This window comes from Lemur catta, chromosome 2, assembly GCF_020740605.2.
Source record: "Lemur catta isolate mLemCat1 chromosome 2, mLemCat1.pri, whole genome shotgun sequence".
Taxonomy (NCBI): domain Eukaryota; kingdom Metazoa; phylum Chordata; class Mammalia; order Primates; family Lemuridae; genus Lemur; species Lemur catta.
The window spans coordinates 122464467-122486838 of NC_059129.1; the positions used below are offsets into that span (position 1 = coordinate 122464467).

At 35.0% G+C, this 22372-nt stretch overlaps 1 protein-coding gene across 7 annotated transcripts in view; it reads right to left on the minus strand.

Annotated features, from left to right (window-relative positions):
* Nucleotides 1-16915, minus strand: part of AHI1 (Abelson helper integration site 1) — a 183668-nt gene extending 166753 nt beyond the window's left edge. For all 7 annotated transcript variants that reach the window (XR_006733569.1, XM_045544418.1, XM_045544414.1 and 4 more), the window contains exons 1-4: nucleotides 16782-16915; nucleotides 14114-14174; nucleotides 12508-12632; nucleotides 1579-2165 (exon numbers count right to left, since the gene is read on the minus strand). Coding sequence is in view for 6 of the 7 variants with exons in the window: in XM_045544418.1 (XP_045400374.1) it covers nucleotides 1579-2165; nucleotides 12508-12632; nucleotides 14114-14123 (722 nt within the window). In the remaining variant the exon portion in view is untranslated. The remainder of the gene's footprint in view (nucleotides 1-1578; nucleotides 2166-12507; nucleotides 12633-14113; nucleotides 14175-16781) is intronic.
* Between the last annotated feature and the right edge of the window lie 5457 nt (nucleotides 16916-22372).

Here is a 22372-nt window from a genome sequence, read left to right on the forward strand (position 1 = left end):
TCTTTCAAAAAAGCATTAAGAAATAAAAAGATGAGAGAAATATTTCACATTAGTCATTCCAGAATGCCATTCTATCATTTTATCACATCAAATACCATTTAAGTACAGCTACCCTTTGTGTGCCACTGTCATGTGAGGCATGGTTTTATCTAAAATTCATGAACTGGCCCTATTTTACAGTAAGTATACATACCAGTCCATCACAGATGTGGTAGCTGAGAAGAAAGAAGATTTACATATATTGTGGGGTAAGCAGCTTTTAAGATGGCCCCTACTCACATTCAACTCTCGACATCTCCTTCCCTTTGAGTGTGGGCTAGACCTAGTGACCTACTTCTAACAGACAGATTATAGTTCTAAAAAGACTGTGACTTCTGTTTTGCTCTCACTCTTTCAGAGAAATCTTGCTCTGGAGAAACAAGTGGCTATGTCATGAGTAGACCACAGGGAGAAGTCCATGTGGCAAGGAACTGATGTCTCTGGCCAAAAGTTAGTCAGGACCTGAGACCTGCCAACAGTCACATGAGTCATCTTAGCAGCTGATCTTCCAAGATCTTCTAACAATTATGTCACTTGGCAGATCCTTCCCCAGTCAAGGCTTGAGATGATTTCAGCTCTAGCTAGCATCCTGACTGTGACCTGCGAAAGACCCTGTGCCAGTCAGAGGCACCCCAGACTCCTGACCCACAGAAACTGGGAGACAATAAATGTTTGTTGTTCTAAGCTGCTAAGTTCTGGGGTAATTGTTAAATTAGCAATACATAACTAATACATATACTAACATGTCCCTGTAGCAACCTGATTTGCCTTCTCTTTACTACTACTGGCCATCTAGTGTTTAATAATAAGTAAATTATTTTTAACTGAGGGCTTTAGGGAAAATTATCCCTGAATGCCAAGGAATAGTCACATCTAGAATGTTCTCACCTCAAATTGTTTCTCTAAAAGAGAACTGCAGGGGGAAAAAGTTAAGTATAGTAGTTAAAAGGCATTTTTATATTACGGTTTTCTCCAAGGAGAGAACGTAAAAATATGAATATGCTCACAGAAACTTATACTCTTTATACAAGCATATGTGTATAAGCATGGCACATTGAAAAAGACTAGAAGAATACCAAATTGCTAATAGTAATCATCTTTAAATAATTGTTCTACAATGAGCAAATGTTATTGGTATAATAAGAAAAAAGCTCTCTATATATATCTAAACAGGCATTTATAACTCAAAAAAGGAGATGTAATTAGGTTTCTATTATTTTAAAAGCAGATATAAGTGAGTAATTAAGGGTAGAGACACTGGAGCTAGACTGCCAAATTTCTGGCTCAGCTTCTTACTAGTTCTGTGACTTTAGTTTCCTCATCAGCAAAATAGGATGATAATATTATTATACTTTTCCTCACAGGACTGTTAAAAGAAATAAATGAGTTCATTCCTGTAAAGCATCTAGTACGTAGTAAGGAGCTATGTAAAGGTTAACTGTTACTATCTTAGTGGCAATGTCTCCAAATGAAAAACTAAGAATTTTCTATTAAACTACAGATAACACTCAAAAGTGGACATTTATCAATGTAAAGTACCTTGTTTCAGCTTTAGACAGAACTGGAACTTTCTTTTTTTTCTTTTTTCTTTTTTCGCTGCTCAATTTGTCATCATGCATACTGCTCAATTTGTCATCGTCCAATAAAGTATTTGAGGGAAAGTAAGTCAACTGTTCTTTCAGTTTCTTTCTTATTTTCTTCTTGATCTCCTTTGCCATTTCTTCAGCTACTTGGAGTTGATATGTTTGCAATAATTCTTCTTGCTCTTCTAAATTATTATTTTCTATCCCCTCATTTGCCTTCTCAATCTTCTGATGATCAACACCCGGCTGTGACTTTGTATGTGTTTTCTGATGTGTAGATTCCACCGTCTCAGAAGTTTCTGGTTCCATTTCTGCAGTCACTTGAGGTACTGTCTTTATTACCTTTTTATTTGGCTTTCCTTGTTTGTCTTCCTCTACACTAACATCATCATCTGGATTTTCAGTTGCTGATTGTGTATGCCTCAGTTTAGTGCAGTTTTTAGTAACTCGCATGCTCTTCTCTGGGTTATTAGTGCTAGTTGCACTTACATCATCATTTGTAGTTTCTTTAATATTCTGAAGATTGCTTTTAACAGTGTCAAGCTAAGAAAAGAAGACACAATAACAAAGTTTCAGCCAAGCATAGTTTAATTTTATAAAAATAAACACAATAATTAATGTTAAAAAATATGAAATACTAGGAAGATTATTTAGTTTTTTACCTGGACACAGTGATACTATTCTAGAGCATCTAATTAGTATTCTCTTAGTTAATGCTCCCAGAATTACATCAGTAATCTCTGAAAGTAACTTCAGATTAAATGTTAATTAACGTGGGAAAAAGCACTTAAGGACTTTTCAGAAGTGAATTAGTTGTTCAAATCTTAATTGCTATTTTCCTCTTTGGCAGAATGATCCACATTCTAATCTAATTAAGAGATATTTGAGAGAGTGATAAAAGAGCTACTGTACGTGAGACACTTTAGGTTCCCCAACAGAAAACATACATGGATCATTAATCCTGCTTCTTAATTATACTCTAAAACCAAAATTCTACAGCTCTAAGATTACCTGCAATTAGGCCAATATATCACTAAAATGCTGCTAAATATCACAATCAAGTTAAATCACATACCTGTACCTCTTTCCCCAATCAAAATGATTTAAAATGTGAGATATTTTTAATAGAAAAAATCCATAAAAGTCTGGAAATCAAAAAGGAATGTTACTAGTAGTAAAATAAATATTTTGAGACATACTCCAAGGATTAAAACTAGGCAGGATCAGAGCCATTAAGAAACTACCAGAGAATACCACAGCCCATAAAAAAAGGCTTCTCCAGAGATAAGAGTATTTTTGGAGAAGCCATAAGAATCAGAGTCAATTAATGTAACAAGAAGGAGCTAAGCCTGAGGATGACAAATTGAGGAGCTGGAATGAAGAGCTCTGTCTCCCACCTCCACTTGTGTTGACTTCCACCCATGGGATTAAGCAGCTGAGCATAGAGAAAGGGCAATGTCCTTCAGGTAAGTACAACTTCCACAAACAGCAGAAGCAGACTATGTTTAAAAAAAAAACAATGGACAGGAGAAGTGAGATTCTTAAATATAAGGATGACTAGACAACTAAAAATTAACAAACATTAAAGGAAAGTAGCACAATGAAGAAAAGTCACAAATTCAACACAGTTTATGGACACCAAAGGAAAACAAATAGCATAAACAAAATAAGAATTTAAAATAACTATAATTAATATTAATAAAGAAATCCAAAAGTATATTGGATGAAAAAGAAACAATTGCAGAAGTTAGAAATAAAATTTTGAGTGATAGAAATAAAAGCTTAACAAATCTGTTGAAAAACAGAATAGACAAAAACCAAAGTGCTAAAAGATGAAGACAAAAATCAAAATGAAGAACTCTTCCAGAAATGGGCAAGCTTACCAATGAATACTGAGGTTCAATTTTTGAAACTCCCCATGTTTAAGAGTAGTTAGAAAATATCCAGTATATATGAAAATGCTAAAACAACTAGTACCTTCAAATATGTCCAATATTTTACCATCTCCAAGATTCTTGCTCACCTGAAATATATTTCCAAATTCTATCTGTTCTTCAAAGGTAAATTATGTCATACCCTCCAAAAAAAAATTTACTAATCAAAACTAATAAAAATAACCTCTCTTTTAAAAAATAAAGTTTATTTTCAGACATTTTGTTTCAGAAGCAATATGTGCTTAATTTAAAACAATAAAAAAATGAAAAAAAGCAGAAAATGCCAAAAAAGAAAAAAAAAGACTGAAAACTCAACCCTGGTTCCCTCACACAAAGAAAACAACATTACTAAACTTTTCAGAAACTTCTTTTTGCTTTCTTTCAATGAATACAGTTATACCTCAAAAACCATGAATTTCTGTTATGTTATGTTAAAATGGGACATATGCAAACTTTTCTACTTTTTTAGTACGAGAAATGTAGTGCCAGTATACACAAACAGTGAGGACAGTCCTCAAGGAAATAATTAGAAAAAGAGATAATCGAGAATTAGAAATAGAAGAAAGATTTATGGTCTGAAAGATTTTAAAAATGAAACTCTGAGCAAACTAATCAGATGAGGCTAAGTTGTTTATTTATTACTCTGTTTCATTACTCGCTTAGCTTTTGTACTAACATTAATTTTATATGACTATGTATTTGTTATTAATTTGTCTTTTTAATTGTTTCTTAAATATCGCAATAAATACAGTTTCCAGAGTATCTTTGGTAGCATCCCTACATTTCATAGCATTAGATTGATATTTTCATTATTTTTTAAATAGTCTTGTTTATGTGGTTTTGACATCCTTTTTCCTTCTAACAGCTTTATTGGATAAACTTCAAAGCAGTGTATAAATTCTAAACTTTTGTTATTAATTTCTAGTTTTGCTGTACTGTAGTAAAAAAATGTCTGCTTTGTGGAATTTAATCGTTTCATGGTTTATTAATAGATTATGATTGGATTTTGTTGAAATGTCCCAAATATATTTGCTTATGTTCCTGTTTTACTATCTTTGCCCATCTTTTACTTCTTTACATCATTTAGGTTTTTTTGCTTTAGTTTGTATGCTTTTAAATTTGCTTTATTGAGATATAACTTAACATACAATTCACCAATATTAAATGTACAGTTAAATGAATTTTGGCAAATGTATACAGTCATGTGACCACCACTATAATCATGATGAAACATTTCCATCACCCTACATGTCCTTTCACAAAGTCAACCCCTTCCTTCTGTGCCCTGGCCCCACTAAACAATTGATCTGTTTTCTATCACTATACCTTTGCCTTGACTAGAATTTCATATAAATGGAATCATACCATAGATAGCCTTTCATGTCTTATTTCCTTCACTCAGCATAAAGCTTTTGGGATTCATCCATGTTGTTGCATTTACAGTATTTTATTCCTTTCTTGCTGAACAGTATTCCATTGTATAGATATACACTACATTCTGTTTCTCCATACACCAATTAATTGACATTTGAATTATTTCCAGTTTTGTGCTGTTATGTGTTTTCATTTCCCTTGGGTAAACACCCATAAGTGGAATTGCTGCATTATATAATAAGAAAATATTTAATTTCTTAAATAACTGCCAAATAGCTTCCTAAAGTAGTTGTACCATTTTGCATTTCTATCAGCAATATGTAAGAGTTCCAGTTAGTTGACATCCTTGTCAGCACTTAATATTGTCAATTTTTGTTTTTCAGCTGTTGTAACAGGGGTGCAATGGTATCTCAGTATTGTTTTAAATTGCATTTCCCTGATTACTATGGCATTGAGAATCTTTACATGTGCTTATTTGCCATCCATATCTCTTCTTTGGTTAAGTGTTCAAATCTTTTGCCCATTTTTATTCGGTTGGTTGTTTTTGCATCACTTGAGTGTAAGAGTTCTTAATATGTTCTATAAATATAACACTTTATCAGTGCTTTGAAAATATTTTCTTCCAACCTATAGTTGATCTTTTCATTTTCTTAGTAATATTTTTCATTTTCAAAGCCCAATTTATCCCTTTTTTCTTTTATGGTTTATGCTTTTGTATTCTGAAAAACCTTTACCTAACCCAGGGTACAAAGCTTTTATCTTTTGTTTTTTTCTATAGGTTATGTAGTTTTACCTCTTATACATAGGTCTTTGATCCACTTCTACTTCATTTCCAAACATGATAGAGTACCAAGTTTATTATATTGTATATGAATATCTGATTGTTCTAGGATAATCTGTTGAAAGATTATCCTTTCCCTTAGTGAATTACCTTGGTAACTCTGTCAAGAATCAATCGACCATATACATGAGTCTCTTTCTGGACTCTATTCTACTCTATTGATTTATTATATGCTTATCTTTATGATCATACCAGATTGTCTTAATTGCTATAGCTTTATAATAAGTTTTGAATCAGATAGTGTAATTGCTTCAATGTTCTTTTTGAAAATTGTTTTGGCTATTCTAGTTCCATTATTTATATTTCCACAGAAATTTTATAATTATTTTCCATTTTAAAAAACCCACAGGCATTTTGAGCAGGATTGAATTGAATCAATAGATCAGTTGTCAGAAAATGGACATTTGACAATATTGATTCTTCCAATCCATGAACATGAATACCTATTTATTTAGGTCTTCATTTTCAGCACTGTGGGAGTTTCAGTGTACAGATCTTGCACATTTTTGATAAATTTACTCTTGAATGCTATACATTTTTGTTGCTATTACAAATAACTTTTAAATTTTAATTTCAAATTATTCATTACTAGTACAAAAATACAGTTGGTTTTTATACATTGACCATATACTCTGAACTCACTAATAAAGATGGCCCCTTATAATAGTCAATTCTACCAGCAACAGTGTGTGACAACATGTGCAAAGTGTTGCCTACCCGGGAAGCTCACCCAAACCATTGGTGTTTATGGTTTTGGGGGGTGGAGGTGTTTGCCAAACAGCTGATGAAGAAATTTAGTGATCTTCATCTCCATAACTGTAACCAACCTATTGAATACTGCTGGAAAAACCTCAACCACTTCAAAGACTGGTATTATCATAAAAATATGAACTACAAACTCAACTGGGACTTCAAAGCTACTGGACAATTCTTCTACGTTGCATAATCTGTTCATCTGCATTCTTTCTTGTCTTTTCCACAGTGGCTATTTCAAACCTTCTTCATTCATCTCTAACATCCAATGTTGCCACTTTCTGACTTAGCTTCACAAATATAAGCCATCGAATGGGATGCTGGAACTTTCTGCTACCAAGTCTAAAAACTTCCATGCATACAAAATCATCCTTTTTTTCCTTCCCATTATAAATAGGTGGATCTTGTCTACTTGTGTTCTAAAAAACTTTAAATACCCTAATTCAATTAATATCATCTTCACAATACCCCTCCTTTATAGTCAAACTTCCTGAAAGAGTTGTCTATAAATGATATACTATGTTACCTTTCTAGTAGCACTGTATCAAAAAGCCTTGCTCGCTTCCTTACTACTAATAAACTTTTAAATAATTATTTGGTAAACTAAAATATCTCAGTATTCTAATCTAATCTCATTTAAAGTACTTCTACATTTGAATAATGGTATTTTATCTTATAACTGGTTTTTCTTCATGGCTTTTGCTCAATTAGCTATTTAGGATCCTAATATTTATAGCATCTATTTATACTACTTTTTCTACATATTAACAATAGGAATGAAACTTACTTAGAAGAGTGTTCCGAGGATTAAAAGGATAACATGATAACAACAAAACATTCAAAAGGTCCTTCTGATTATAGAATATATATGTTCTGTAAGTATTACCAATTATCATTATGTATATGTAAGAATATTAATTTTATGTCCATAAAAATATTACATATTTTTCTCAGTGAATTGGCTTTTCATTGCATTTGTTTTTGACAAAGAAAGTATCTTGTACATCAAATTTATTCATTTAACAAATATTTACTGAGTTTTCTGTGAGCAGGCAGAGAATATTCTCTTTATTTGAGATGTCTATTATCCCTTTTAAGATCAGAATATCTCTCCACACTGGAAGATTAAACCAGCCAGCCATTTTTATTTTCTGATTTAAGTATTTGTCTATTAATTTAGATTTTCACATTTAACTTTTTGAGCTGTCTGTGTAATTTAGTGTGAGATAAATTGAGACTCTAAATGACCTTTTTCCTCAAAAGCTAAAGCAACCATATCAATACTATCTTTGAATTATATTTATACCTTCTTGAAGTATGTAGAAAAGCCATACTCACCTCATTCGTTAAAATTTGTTTAGCTAATCTTCCTTTTTTATTCTTCTTCTTTAACTTTAGTCTAATTTTGTCAACTAAAGAAGTCTACTGGAGATTATTACAATTGTGCTAAACTTTTTTTTTTTTTTTTTTGAGACACAGTCTCACTCTGTTCCCCCAGCTAGAGTGCCGTGGCATCAGCCTAGCTCACAGCAACCTCAAACTCCTGGGCTCAAGCAATCCCCCTGCCTCAGCCTCCTGAGTAGCTGGGACTACAGATGTATGCCACCACACCTGGCTAATTTTTCCATTTTTAGTAGAGGCGGGGTCTTCCTCTTGCTCAGGCTGGTCTTGAACTCCTGAGCTCAAGTGATCCTCCTGCCTCGGCCTCCCAGAGTGCTAGGATTACAGGCATGAGCCGTCAAAAACTTAAAAATCAATTTGGAAACACCTGGTATACATAAAGTGCAACCCTTCTGTAACATCTTCTGATAAAATTTACAGATTTGTTTTCACAGGATTCTTTACTTTAGGAAAATTTACTTTTAAAGATCTTTCAGGATTTTTGTAGTTTCTATGTATGTAATATTTACCTGTTAATTTTTCTATTTTTTCTCTAATATGTTGTAACTTATTGTTTCTAGTTATAATGGCTGATTTTTGTATACTTCTCTTGTTCCCTTTAAGTTGACTCACACAGGTTTTCTAATATTAGCATTTGAACCATCAATAATGGTCATTTGTTCTCTCCTAAGAGTCATCTATTTGCCCACACTATATACCAATATAGCAGGGAGCCAGCACAGCACAGCTGTCATAAACACAAGTTGTAGAATCAGTAGGACCTGTATTCATTAGTATTAGTTGTATGATCCTGGGTAAGTTTCTTTACCTCTGTGCCTCAGTTCTCCAATCTATATTGATTTTATAGGATTCCTGTGAGAATCAGGTGAGTTAATACATGAAAACACTTACTATAGTACCTAGCATGCAAAATATATAGACAAATATTAATTGAAAAGAAGCTAACATATCATTATTTATGTTTCATGCCTTATATTTACCAAAACTTCAAGAATATTAAACAATTATGATGAAAAGAGATCTTCTTTTATTGTCCTGTCCATGGGCTCCCCTCCCCTCTCAGAGATATCCATGTGGGGATCTGCATTTTCCTAGAGCCTCAGAGGGTGCATAATTTTTCATACATGAACACCAAAATGTTTTTTAAAAAACCATTAATGTCCTGTTTCCAATTAAAATATGATGGCTTTTTACTTTGTTATTTTATATATCATAAGGTTTTTATTAAGTTTATTTGTACTAACTTATTAATATTGACTGATATCCAATTATTAAGCTATAATTGAGTTCTTGGGGTGAAAACTATTTGGCTGAGGTGGATTACTCTTTTAACATCATTAATTTCAGTTTGTTTATATTTTTATTTAGGGCCTTTTTCCTTTCAATATATATTCACAATTGAGACAGTTCTTACGTTTCTTTTTAGAACTCTCATTGTTTGCATTTTTTGCACACTTGTATTTTTAACCTTTATGTCATTTTGTTTGATGAATCTTGCAAGCAGAATACCTGATATTTTAATAATCCGTTTTTGAACCTTTTTAAAATAAGAAGCTTAAACCATTTACATTTATAGTCATAGCTGAGTTTTCTCTTATTTAAATTTCTTTTTTCATTACTTTCTTCCTTTTAAAAAATCATTTGATTTTTTTCTGACCTTTGATGACTTAGAAAGTATAATAATCTATTTTATATACTATATATTACTTGTTTACTTATTTCAAACTCTAGGATGAAATAATAACTTTTGACTATCCCTTGGGGTAAAAGTAAGTTATATGACTTTTTCTTCCTTTGCAAGCCAGGAGGCTTTGCTCAATCTTTGAAAATAATCTGGTTCTGTTATCTGACATTATCATATATACATATCTAATATAAATCTTCAAGAATTATTTTTGACATATATAATAGAGAGAGTTCTAGATACTTAACTGATTTCAAGGCTCATCCAACAGTATTTTCAGGTCATAATTTAAAAAAATTTTTATTGATATATAATAGATGTACATATTTTGAGGGTACATGGATATTCTGATACCTGTATATAATAGATAATGATCAAATCAGGGTAACTAGGATATCCATCACCCCATTTATCTTTTCTTTGTGTTGGAAACATTACAAATCTCTTCTAGCTATTTTGAAATATACAATAAATTATTAACTATAATTTCCCTATTGTACAATACCAGAACTTATTCCTTTTATCTAACTGTATTTTTGTGCTCTTTAACAAACTTCTCCTATCCCCCCCATCATAATTTTCTATTCTTAAATTCTTAACTTTGATTCATGTCCAGAAATGGTACTACTTCTTCAACTGATACATCTCCAATATTAATTGTTTTAGGGGTTCCCCCCCCACAGGGAGTGAACACTGTTAATAGTCTCTGCTAACTCACATTTGTTTACTACTGCTCTCATGAATGACTGACAAGTGACTAGAATCCTTGTGTCACAATTTTTCCCTCAATACTCTATATTTTTCCATTGTCTTTTGGATCTATTGTTTTTAGAGAGAAGTCTGAAATGCACTAGATTTATTTTTTTAGAAGTTTGTAAAATTTATTTTTCTCTTAAAATAAAAACAAAATGTTTCTAGATACAGTTCTTATAAATTTTACCTAGAATGCAAGACAAACTCATCTCTTCATAGATCTTTTTTTTAATATCAAAAATATTTCTTCTTCATGCTTTTCTTGTTTCTACTCCATTAGCACTTCTGGGAATACTTATTTTTATCTCTATATTTCCTTATTATTCATTTTATCTTTCATTTTAGTTTTGGCCATTTCTTCTCATGAAAAGTGTCTCAAATTTGTCTCTAACATCATTGATTAGATTTTTCCATGGTGCCAATTCTACTACTTTATGCCTGAGATACAGTTTTGAGGAAGCAACTGAAGAAAGAACATGGACTTAAAAATTGGAGAGACTGTGGTCTTAAATCCCACTTATCCTATTTTTGACCGTATGACACAGGCAAACTACTTAACCTCTTTGTTTATAAAATTTCTCATGTGCAAAATAAGAGTCCCAACACCCTGCATGATTAATATAAGAATTAGAAATAATATTTATAAAGTTTTTATTACAGTGCCTGATTTGTAATTGGAACATAATAAGATGAACCTACCATTATTATGAATCCTTATTGTGGCTTTTTCTTTCTTGAATTTTATTTCAGATTGCTTCCTTTTTAATCTGTTCTATACATTGGACTTCCTGCTCTTGTTTCAAAGAGGTCCAATCTCTTCAAATTTTATTAAAATAGGCAATACTGAGTTGTGGTTAAGAGAGTGTATTCTGCAGTCAGACTGCCAGTGTTTGAATCCTGGTTCTACCACTTACTATGTAACTTTGGGCAAGTTATTCAACCTCCATGATCTAGTTTCCTCATCTAGAGAAATAAAATCTCATTAATTTTGTTATTTGTATTAAATGAGTAAATATATATATAAAGTGCTTAGAACAGTGTCTGAAAGATAGAAAGCACTCTAAGAACCCAGTAAATGAAAGGGCATATACCAATATGCAATGTTCCATCCTCCATATTCCACTATTCCCTACCATACTACGCACTGGTGCCAAAAGAAAAAGCACATTCTATTTTACGGCAGCATTCACTATGGGAGATCTAACCTGTCCAATTCTTTCAGTACTAAATTAGTGTACAGTAGTATACTGGTATACTTTGAACCCTTAAACATATGTACTTATTTCTGCCTTGCTTCAGAATTTATACTCTTATATTGATGGCTGCCTTATAGAAAAGTAAAATGAACGGGTATCATGAAAAAATAAAGGGGTAAAACTTGCTACAAGCTAAACATAGGATGTATAATCATGATAAAACTCCTGCTAAAGAAATACTATGTACCATTTACCAGGACATGCAAGAGCTTAGTTATTTTTTTTGTGTGAAGACACAAGAGAGATTATGGTCAAATGAGTAAAAAGCAGAAATGAAGTAGTGAGATAGGTACAACGAATAGTTCATTAACTGTGGATGCTATTTCAGACTCTTTATGATACCATGGGAATCAGGTTGTAGTTAGTTGCTGATTTGTTTAGTATTGCCTTAGGTTAGGTTCTGTATTTTTAATCTCTTCAAGTGTGCTGTCAAAAATCTATCATTTGAAAGTGTGCCTCAAGCATAAAAGGATAATTATTCCCTCAAGGCCATTGATTTCTCCTGGTTCTGCTGGGTAGGATCACATAGAATAAGTTTCAATAAAGACAAGCCACTGAATAATGAAGAAAGATATTTCTTCCTAAGTTCTTCACAATTCTGAGTTAAAATTTTTGATTTTCTTCAAAAATGTGTATTATGGCTAATTTTGACTTTATTCATTATCCCTGGTAATTCTCACGAGTGTGTCTATGTTCTTCATGTAGAACAGCACTCAAGACTGAACTCAATACTCTCAGAGAGATGTTGATTCTAACGTAAACTTTATTTTACCATGTTATTGACCATGATGTAGATTTACTGTTTTTAATTTCCAAAATTCCTTAGAATTTTAACATGTCATTTTATGCAGATATATGTCACTAAATTACCAAATGATCAATTACTCACTGAGATGTTTTCTCTAGATTTGACACGTTTTTTCTTCAGTTTTTTTCTTTCACATATTAGATCATTATGGATCTTAAGCAATTCTTCAAAGCGAACTTTGGTTTTTGCTTTTGCTTCACTTTCAACTACAAAAGACAAAGACACATCATTTTCTAAACAACTCTATTATAACACATACCTGAATTACTGTTACATTAAGGAATATAGTCTTGTAAATACCTGTATGAGTTCTCTAGCTACATTAGAACCAGTCTCTCCATCTTAAAATACTTTTCCTTTTCACTTTGGTGACAACACACTCATCTGTATCCCTCTTACCTTTTTGGCCACTACTGCTAAAAATAAAGTCTTCTCTGCTAACTTTTTACTTCTGATGCACAATAGCACCTACCACTGTTAGTTACATGTTATGTGACTTTAGACAAGTCACTTAACATCTCTAAACTTCATTTTCCTTATTTGTAAAATCACAATAATCCTATGTCAAAGATTATTTTGCATGAAAAATGGCTAATCTGCCTAGCCTGTAATCAGCAATCAACAATATTAATGGTCATTTTCTCCTTTAAAACATAAATTAAATTATGTTATTCCCCTACTAAGACTCTGCAAGTTTCCCATTAGGAAACTGTTCTTCCCAGTTAGGATAAAATAAAACAAGTCTTTCAAATGCCCTGCAGGTTTTGCACTTCCTGACCTGACTATCTTTAAAGCTTCAAATCAATACAAATATCCTCTAGATACTTACATTCTAGCCATACTGCCCTTCTTGTAGCTCCTCCCCATACGAAGCTGCTTCAACCTGGAGCAAGCTTCCTCTAACTCCTCACTTGGCTGATGTTAAGCTGTTTAAATGTTGCCTCTAAAATGGAACATTTCCTGACAACCTCATCTAAATTTTCCTTTTTCTCACATAGCAGGCTGTTGTCTTCCTTCATAGCACCCAAATGCAAATTGTACAATTATGTTGATATCTACCTAAATAAAAATATTGTCCGTCTCTCCCACTAAACTCTGTAGTTCATAACGATATCCTTAGCTACTACCATGAGGTATGGCATAGAGTACTCAATAAATATGTTTTAAATGAATAAATGCTGAATGAATGAATGCCCAGAGCAAGTTTTGGCAAATTATGGCCTGCAGGCACCTGTGTTGTAAATGAAGTTTTATTGTAATTAGACATGCCCATCTGGTTAAGAATTGTTATGACTGCTTTCATGCTTTAATGAGAGTTGAGTAGTTGTAGCAGAGATCAAGCCTAAAATATTTACTAGCTGGTCTTTTCAGAAAAAGATTTCCAATGCCTGCTGGAGAGTAAGACATCCAATTTTGATGATAAACAATAAAACTTAACCATATGTTATATCATTATTTACCTTGTCCAGTTGAGTCCCAAACTGCCATACACTGAATACATACTAACCATAATCACTAACATTAAATAAAAAATTGAATATAAAACTAATAAATATCTCTAAATGTAATATTTGGTCAATGACATCTACTTTATTCATTAATCTGTTAAAGAATCTCTTAAAATAAACCAAATAAAAATAAATACATAAAATAGGAAGTTTATACATAAATTTCATAAAAGTCTTACCAGTGGGCATATCTCAGCTTTATGGAGAACATTTATGTACAGCATTGATTCAATCAGGATCCTATTAAAACAAAGAGGATTTATTTGTAATATGGAACTTCAAAATAAAAATTATTAAAATATTCTCCATGCAAGATTATGCCATTGTACTTCCACTACTTCATTAGGTTTATAGTAATAAAGCTATATTCCCTTACCCCAATCTTATGCAAATGACTTGAATACATTTGAATTAGCTTGGGGTCCTGAAATCAAGTGAAGCAAACTGGATCATATTTGAGTAAAATATTTGTATATTTGAAATGAAAAACAAAAATCATTTTGAAAGGCAGCAAACATCTAACTTGGTATGTTAACAAACTTTTTAAAGTGTTTTAATGAATTAATGAACATTTCAACGTGCTCTTGGGACTGATTTTCCCAATAGCATGCACTATTACATTAGTAAAGTATGCTTGTGGGAGGTGCCCTCACAGATAATGAATATCTCTGTATCTGCCACTGAAAATTCTGTTATAACAGAGAAGGTTAGCACGAGCATTTATACCATCTTTCTGGAATAAATACCTAGGTATGCATTATTGTGTGTCAGAGCTACTCAAAACCATGGAAATTCCTGAATTGCCAATTTTATTTAAAAATGGAGGCATGTGTCTAAAACAAACATATTAATTCCCACATTAGGACACAATATGCATAAATTTTTAAGAATAAAACTTATGACTGCCACACTTACACACACTCCGTGCTCCAGCCATGCGAAACTACCTGCAGGACCTCAAATGTGCCAAACTCTCTTGCCTCTGTACCATTTGTATCATTACACATACACCCCTCTCTTCAAAAAAGTGCATTTCCTCCTTTGTCATTCTATACAAACTCCTCATTGTCCTTTGACATTACATGCAAATGGTACCTTAGAGGTGGGAGAGGGAACAGTCTCACCTGAAGGGCAGGTAAGTACTTTATGCTCCCAGAGTCCCTTGATCTTCACACCTCACTCTACTTCAGCCCTGAATTTTCACTATGGTAAAATGTTCTGGGAACCCCACACAACTGCTAGCTTTTGGAGTGCCAGATCTATGCTCTCTTTATCTACGTACCCTCATTAAAAAAAAAAAGGCAGTAATAATGGTTCTAGAGACAAAGTCTCAGGCTTGAGCTCCTATTCTGCCACTTACTGATGTGAGGCCTTGGGCAAGCTTCTTAACTTCACTAAGCCTCTGTTTTTTTTCTTGCCTGGGAAATTAAAATGGTACCTACTTTACTGTATGAAGAAAAGAAAATATCAAAAAGCAAAGTAATCAGCACATTGCAGATGGCTCAATAAAATTACTTTATGTCTACTATTACTATATTAAGAATAAATAAATAATTATATAATACAATACATGATTAAGTAAATTATATATGTACATTATTTATTATTGAATAGTTTAATGCACAACTGAATAAACACACTAATATTATTTAATGGTAACACAGCAAATACATTACAGAAATAATCACCTCTAAATGTACTACAGTAAAAAACATTATAGAATTAATGACTAATATTTGATCAGTAACATTATCTGCAAAAATTAAGGTCAGACATAAGACATCCCAGAATCTTATATATACCATTATTTTAAAACTTCTTTCTCACAATCCCTTTTACAGGAGCTTCTAAGAGATACTGTTGTAGGAAAATTATTAATAACTGGATTACATTTCATTTCATTTTATTTTTCCCTGACCACCTGATTATCAACCAATATGTGATCAAGGGCAGAAAAAGCTGAGAGGCTTGGATATTTCACTCCTTTACTGAATTTTATAGCAAGGGAAAAAAGAGACAAACAAAAACCCTGTATACCTAATTCAATTAATAACTGAACAAGATTTATCAATAAGCAAGATTCTTCATAAACAAGATTCTAAATTCATAAATATTATTCTTCATAAAAAAGTTTCTAAATATGGTTTAAAAACACTTTTGGTATTTGAATTTCTTTCAATTATTCTTTCAAAAACTTTCCCAGGGTCTTCCTGAAAGCTCAAGCAATAACAGCATCATTAACGCAACAGGTGAAAAAACCGTTAGCATCTCTTTCTCAAAATAAAGAAAAGCCATATTTTCACAGATGTTTTCACAGTAATGCTGAAATGCAGCGCAACCATTTATAAGGATTCCTAAATAGTCTACGATTTTTTTCAATTTTTTCGCGTATCGAAACGACCCCATTATTATAGTTTGACTCTTTTCTTATAAATGTTAAACATCGATCACCTTCTCTCAGATGTAATTAAGAAAGCTTTTTGACAGGTTCAAGATTCAGCACCAGGTTGACACTCTAAAAGGAAATAAACACAGTACGCCAGTGATCTAGTAGCTTTTAAACCAGAGTCGGGAGCTGCAAAGGCAAAGATTGAAGTCACTGTCAGGGCGCCATGCTCAACACTCCCGAGACAAGGAGGCCAGAGAAGAGAGCGAGTAAGTACGTACAGGGAGCTCAAAAATCGTCCAGCCCCGCGGGGCGCCCGGCCATTCAGCCTGCGGTGGCGCAAAGCCGCCCCCGCGCTCTCGGGCTGGAGCAGCCCCCGCACCGCCGCCCCCGACAGGGCCGCGGCAGGCCGAGCGCCCGGGCCCGGGCTCCCGCCACCAGCGCACCCACAAGGTACTCACAAAGAGAAGTGCGCAGAGCTGTCTGTCCAGCTCGAGCCGACAGCCCGCGCGGTGCGAATCAGCTCCCTACCCCAAACAGGACGGGCCAGGATTCAGGCGGCCGCGCCGCCAGCCCAGCCGCCAGCGACCCTGGCTCTGAGAGCGCGCCGGCGCCGCAGTGCGGACAGCGCGCCGCCCGCTGACGTAAGCGCCTGCCTACGCCGCCGTTCCCATGACAACCGACGCGGCCCGCGTTCCCCGCCTGGACCTCCGCCTAGCCGCCGCGCCGCCAGCGCCTCAGCTCGGGGAGGAGCCTCAGCTCGGGGAGGAGCTGCACTGCGCCTTCAGCCGGCCCGGGCGCGCGCTCCGGGGGCTCCCGCCTCCGCCGCTCTGGAAGGGTAAGCATCTCCTCCACCTGGAGCGCGAAGGAACCGCGAGTGCGCGGGTGCCTCAGAGCCCGAGTTCATAGCCACCCTCACCCCTGAAAATGCGCTAGGCGCCTCAGAACTGTAGCAAGCACCAGGAGGTATTGAGGGCGCCAAGCGAGGTGGGAAGGCTGTCGCGGAACCCGCCAAGAATGAGAAAATGAATGAAGCAAAGAAACACACTGTCACAGCCCCCCCCCCCACGCGATCGCGCCCACAAAATAAACCATGGTGTTAAGTGTGGAGACTGAAGAGTTGTACTCCAGAAAAAATCTTAAGGAAATTATCTACGATTCGCCTAGAGCTGAGTTATCTCACTATGTGTGGAAAACAAAAGTGAAAACGTCATCTTTTTCTACACCTAATGCCCCCTCCCACTTTTGTAATGTCCGCCACAGGCGCCATCTTTAACTCCCAGTCACCAGAGATGGGAAAATACGAGAGGCGTTACTCCTGGGCTCTTAAATCGGGGCCATTCCTTGCAGTTGTAGCCACACGCTAAAACCAGTTGCTTCATTTGTACAGCCAGAGAGTTGCGTGTGGAGGCCAGCATTTCCGTTCTCATTGGCGTCACCACACGATGCAAAGCATATCTCCTGTTTCTCCAAATCCCGTGAGGAGGCAATGGTAAAGATTACTAATCCAATGGGTGCCAAACTGAGCTGTTCAGCTTTGCACTCTAAACCTTCTCCCCTTCTAGATTTCTGTCTTGCTTTAAGCTACCACTATCCCCTCAGTGTTTTAGTAAGATACATGTAGAGTATCCTAAATGCTTCTTACACCAAAGCATATCCATTCTTCCTTTTTAACTTGCGCAGATAACCCTTTGCCCAGATCCCTAACTCCAGTTTTGACTCCAAAGTTCCATTCTCCACATTGCTACCAGAATGACCTCACTAAAACTGCAAATCTGATAATGCCATTCTCCTGCTGAAAATTCTTCAAAAGTGATCTGTAAGAGAAAATCTAATTAATTACTTTCCCTAGGACAGAACATGGTTTATCTCCCTGACTAGTTTCATCTCTCATTACCTTATTGTTTCAATTTTATGCAGTACTGAACTATGTGTACCACACAAAACAATCCATATCCCTTTATGCCTTAATCCTTGCACATATTGTCCCCTCTTCCTGAAAATTCCTCCTGGTACGCTCCTACTTCTGCATGTCTCAGCCTAAATGTTGCCCATCCTTTGAATCTTAAGCAGGTTGACTAACTCCTTCAAACATTCCTGCTGTGTACCCTATTAGACTTTGGATACTCATTCTATAAATTGCATTCTCACTGTTGGCATTTATTTTCTCTATCTCCAGCATCTACCACTGTATCTATGAGATAGTTGGCACTTCATGAACATTTGTTGAATGAATTATAGATGACATATATTGAGCTCTTTCTAGGAACTATGCACTGCAGGTGTTTTATGTACTTTTCATCTGTCCTCACAACTGCCATTTAAGTACCCACATTTACAAAGAGAGGTTATGATTCTCCCTGTTCGTTCTTAGCTGGGTATTATTTTCAGAACATATTCCCCAGACTTGCTGGCATGTACACCTGTTATCATCTTTTGCCTCAACCTTCACAATAGTTTGCAGAGGTACAGTGGAGGATCAGAGAATATTTCATAGCAGAATTCACATTTAAGTAAAGACCTAAATAATGTGTAGAGTTGTCCAGGTTGGGAGGTTTTTTGGATAGAGGAAGGTGAAGTATAGTGTTAACTAAAAGTAAGGTTGGCGTAATCCAAGAACTGAAATAAGTTCAACATGGCTGACTAAAAGGTAGATAATGAGGCTAGGGGCTTTGGAAGGAAATAAGACAAGAGATAAGCAAGGTGTGAAGAGACCCAGGCAGAATTGTGAGGTCAATGATATAACATTGAAGGGTTTTAACCATGGGGTGAAATTGTCAAATTTTCATTTCACAAAGATAACTCTGGCTGCAGTGCGGAGAATGGATGGGAAGAAAGCAATTCTAGATCCAGGAATTGCAGTTAAGATACTGTTACTGTAGCCATGTTAAGAGACAAAGGTGGTATGGGCATGACAACAGTCAGAATGGAGAGAAATAGATCAATTTGAGAGGTTTTTTTATGATAAAAGGTAGAAACGTCAAGACTTAGTGATTGATTGGATAGAAGAGTGATAAGGAATCAAAAATTATGCCAGCTCCTTCCCCTTTGCCTCACTAAGAAAGGAGGTGCTGCGAAATATTTAAAGAGGCTTATTTTGAGCCAATAGGAGTGACCACGGCCTGGGAAAAACACAAACCCAGGAAGCCTTGAGTAAGTGTTCCTGAGGCAATCAAAATGTATTAATGACTTTTAAAAATACATTTCAGGGAGGCAGGAGTACAGGCAAAGACATAAATCAATACATGGAAGATACACACACATTGGTTCAGCCTGAAAAGGTGGGATATCTTGAAGCAAAGCTTATAAGTCATAGGTGGATTTAGCAGCAAGGAATGTCTAAGTTAAGGAAGTCTGCTGATCACAGAGCAAGCCACAATATACTGGGTTAAAGTGACCTGATAGGCAAAATTGATGGTCTGTAGATGTGACTTAACCCTTGCCTGGCATAGCCTTTGGTCTTGTTTATAATTTGGCATCTTATCGCCGCAGTCTGTTCCGTCAGTCCCACGATCTCTATTTTAACATTAATGCTGGTTAGTTGTTGCATCTAAACCACCAAAGGGTGTGAGTATAATGAAGTGTGTCTCACGTCTTGTCGTGGCCAGAAACTTAGTTTTTCAGGTTTCTTTGGGGTCCCATTGGCCAAGAGGGGGTCCATTCAGTCACTTTAGGGGGCTTAAGATTTTATTTTAAGTTTACAGTGGTAAGCATGAAAGGGAGTAAGGAAATATATTGAGGCTAATGGGAGCCAGGTTTCTTACTAAAGTGAAGGGAGTTACAGATTAGGAAAGGAGGAATTCCACCATATCCTTTGTGGTGGTGCTGGATTAGAACTGAGTAAATCAATGTGAACTCAGTTTTCAATGGCCACTTAAGCACATATAGAAATAATTGTAGCTGAAAGTGTGTTGTGTGTGTGTATCCCTATCTACCTATCTTTTCCCCCCCTAGTTCTACCTGTTAAAAGGGTCTAGAAGCAATGGTAAGCTAGAAGCAATGAGCATGTAGTACCTAGATCTTGGTTTCTAACCACTATTCTCCACTAAAAGGAACTATGGCTTGTTGGAGAAATGGTTGATTCCAGACTAGGAGCAGGGAAAGTACAGCATGAGCCTGGAAAATCTTGTTGCACCAGAAATTAAGGAAGTTCTCACAGAATGAAGAAACATATCAAAGGGGCACAGAAGCCAGCTTGAAGGAGCCCCCCCCATTGGGCACATATGGGTCAATCTGAGCACCAATACAATAATATTAATAGATTATAATCCACTAATTATAATCAGAAGACGTGAGTCTATACTGAAATAAATGAATTTTTTAAAAAATGATGATAAATAAAATCTCTTTTTTTCGTTAAAATACCAAGTAATGAATGTAGAAGGAATGTTACAGATAGAAACATCACCATTTGGCAATCAGTAAAAACTGATTCAGGCAAGAATCATCAATGTATGCTAAAAGTAGAGTCAATGTATGCTAAAAGTGAGAATTTTAAGAGACACCTAGTATTTACACAGTCTCAAAATGTCTCCCCACCATATATTTACTAATCACAAAGGGAAAAAGTTAAAAATTTGACAGTGTAGAAATCTGGGACTGGTGATCAAAATTTACCATCACCAATGAAGAGATACAAATCGACATCGAGTGCCACCTGGTAAAAGGTTCTTACAACATACTTCTGTGATATTCCTGCCCCAAATGCATAATCCGAATCAAATTATGAGGAAAGATCAGACACCTCCAAATTGAGGAGCATAATTCAAGTGTCAAGGTCATGAAAGACAAAGGAACAACTAAAGAACTTTTTTAGATTGAAAGAGAATTAAGAGACATGACAACTAAATGGAACATATGGTTTGGAATTGGATTCTTTTGCTATAAAGATATTGACACAATTGACAAAATTTATAAGGGGTCACTGGATTAATAGTATTTTGACAATGTTAATTTCCTGATTTTGATGACTATACTCTGGTAACATACCTTTGTTTTGAGAAAATACACACTGAAGTATTTAAAAGTAATGAGGCTTCATTTCTGCAACTAATTCAAGTGGTTCATAAAAAACTATATATAAATAATAAAAATAAATATAAATACTATATATAGAGAGAAAATGATAAAGCAAATGTAGTATATCAGCAGTTTGGGGAATTTGGGCAAAGGCACAAGTTCTTTATACTATTCTTACAATTTTTCTGTAAATTTATAATTATTTTAAAATTATAAAACATGTTTTAAAGGTGCTGAGGTTTGTGGTTCAGGTAACTGAGTGGAGAATGGCTAGCTAATTAAGAATGGAAAGTCAGAAGGAGCAGGTATGGAGGAAAATATGTTTAGTTTCAGTGGGCTGTATCCAATAGACATTTGGATATATACTATATTAATGAGCCATATTCAAACTGGAGAAAGCAGATATGCTGTTTTAGCCCTCATTACCCAAGACTGAAAGACTATGGTCATTCTATTGTCCTAGGCAGCCAAGCAATTAAGAGTGGTAGTGTAGTAGTAATAGTAAAATGTGGCTGACCATCCATCAAAAAATTACATAAACATTGAACTGTTCAGAAATAAAATAGGTCTAGGGTATTCAGAACATTTAAAAAATAATGAATAGTGTATTCATTGACTAATACATAACTGTGATTGATACACAAAACATTTAATTCCCCGTACAGGGTGTGCATTAACCAAGCAGAACAGATACTGGCTTTACTGCTTGTATTAGTTTGCTAGAGCTGCCATGATCAAGTACCACATATAAGGTGGCTTAAACAACAGAAATTTATTTTCTTACAAATCTGGAGGCTAAAAGTCTGAGATGAAGATGTCTGTAGGGTTGGTTTTGTCTATGGCCTCCATCTTTGGCTTGTAAATGGCTATCTTCCGCCTATGTCTTTTCATGGTCTTCTCTCTGCACCTGTGTCTTAGTTTCTTCTTATAAGGACACAGTCATATCTGCCCACACTAAAGATCTCATTTTAACCTAATTACCTATTTGAGACCCTATCTTGAAATACAGTCACATTCTGAGATACTGTTGAAT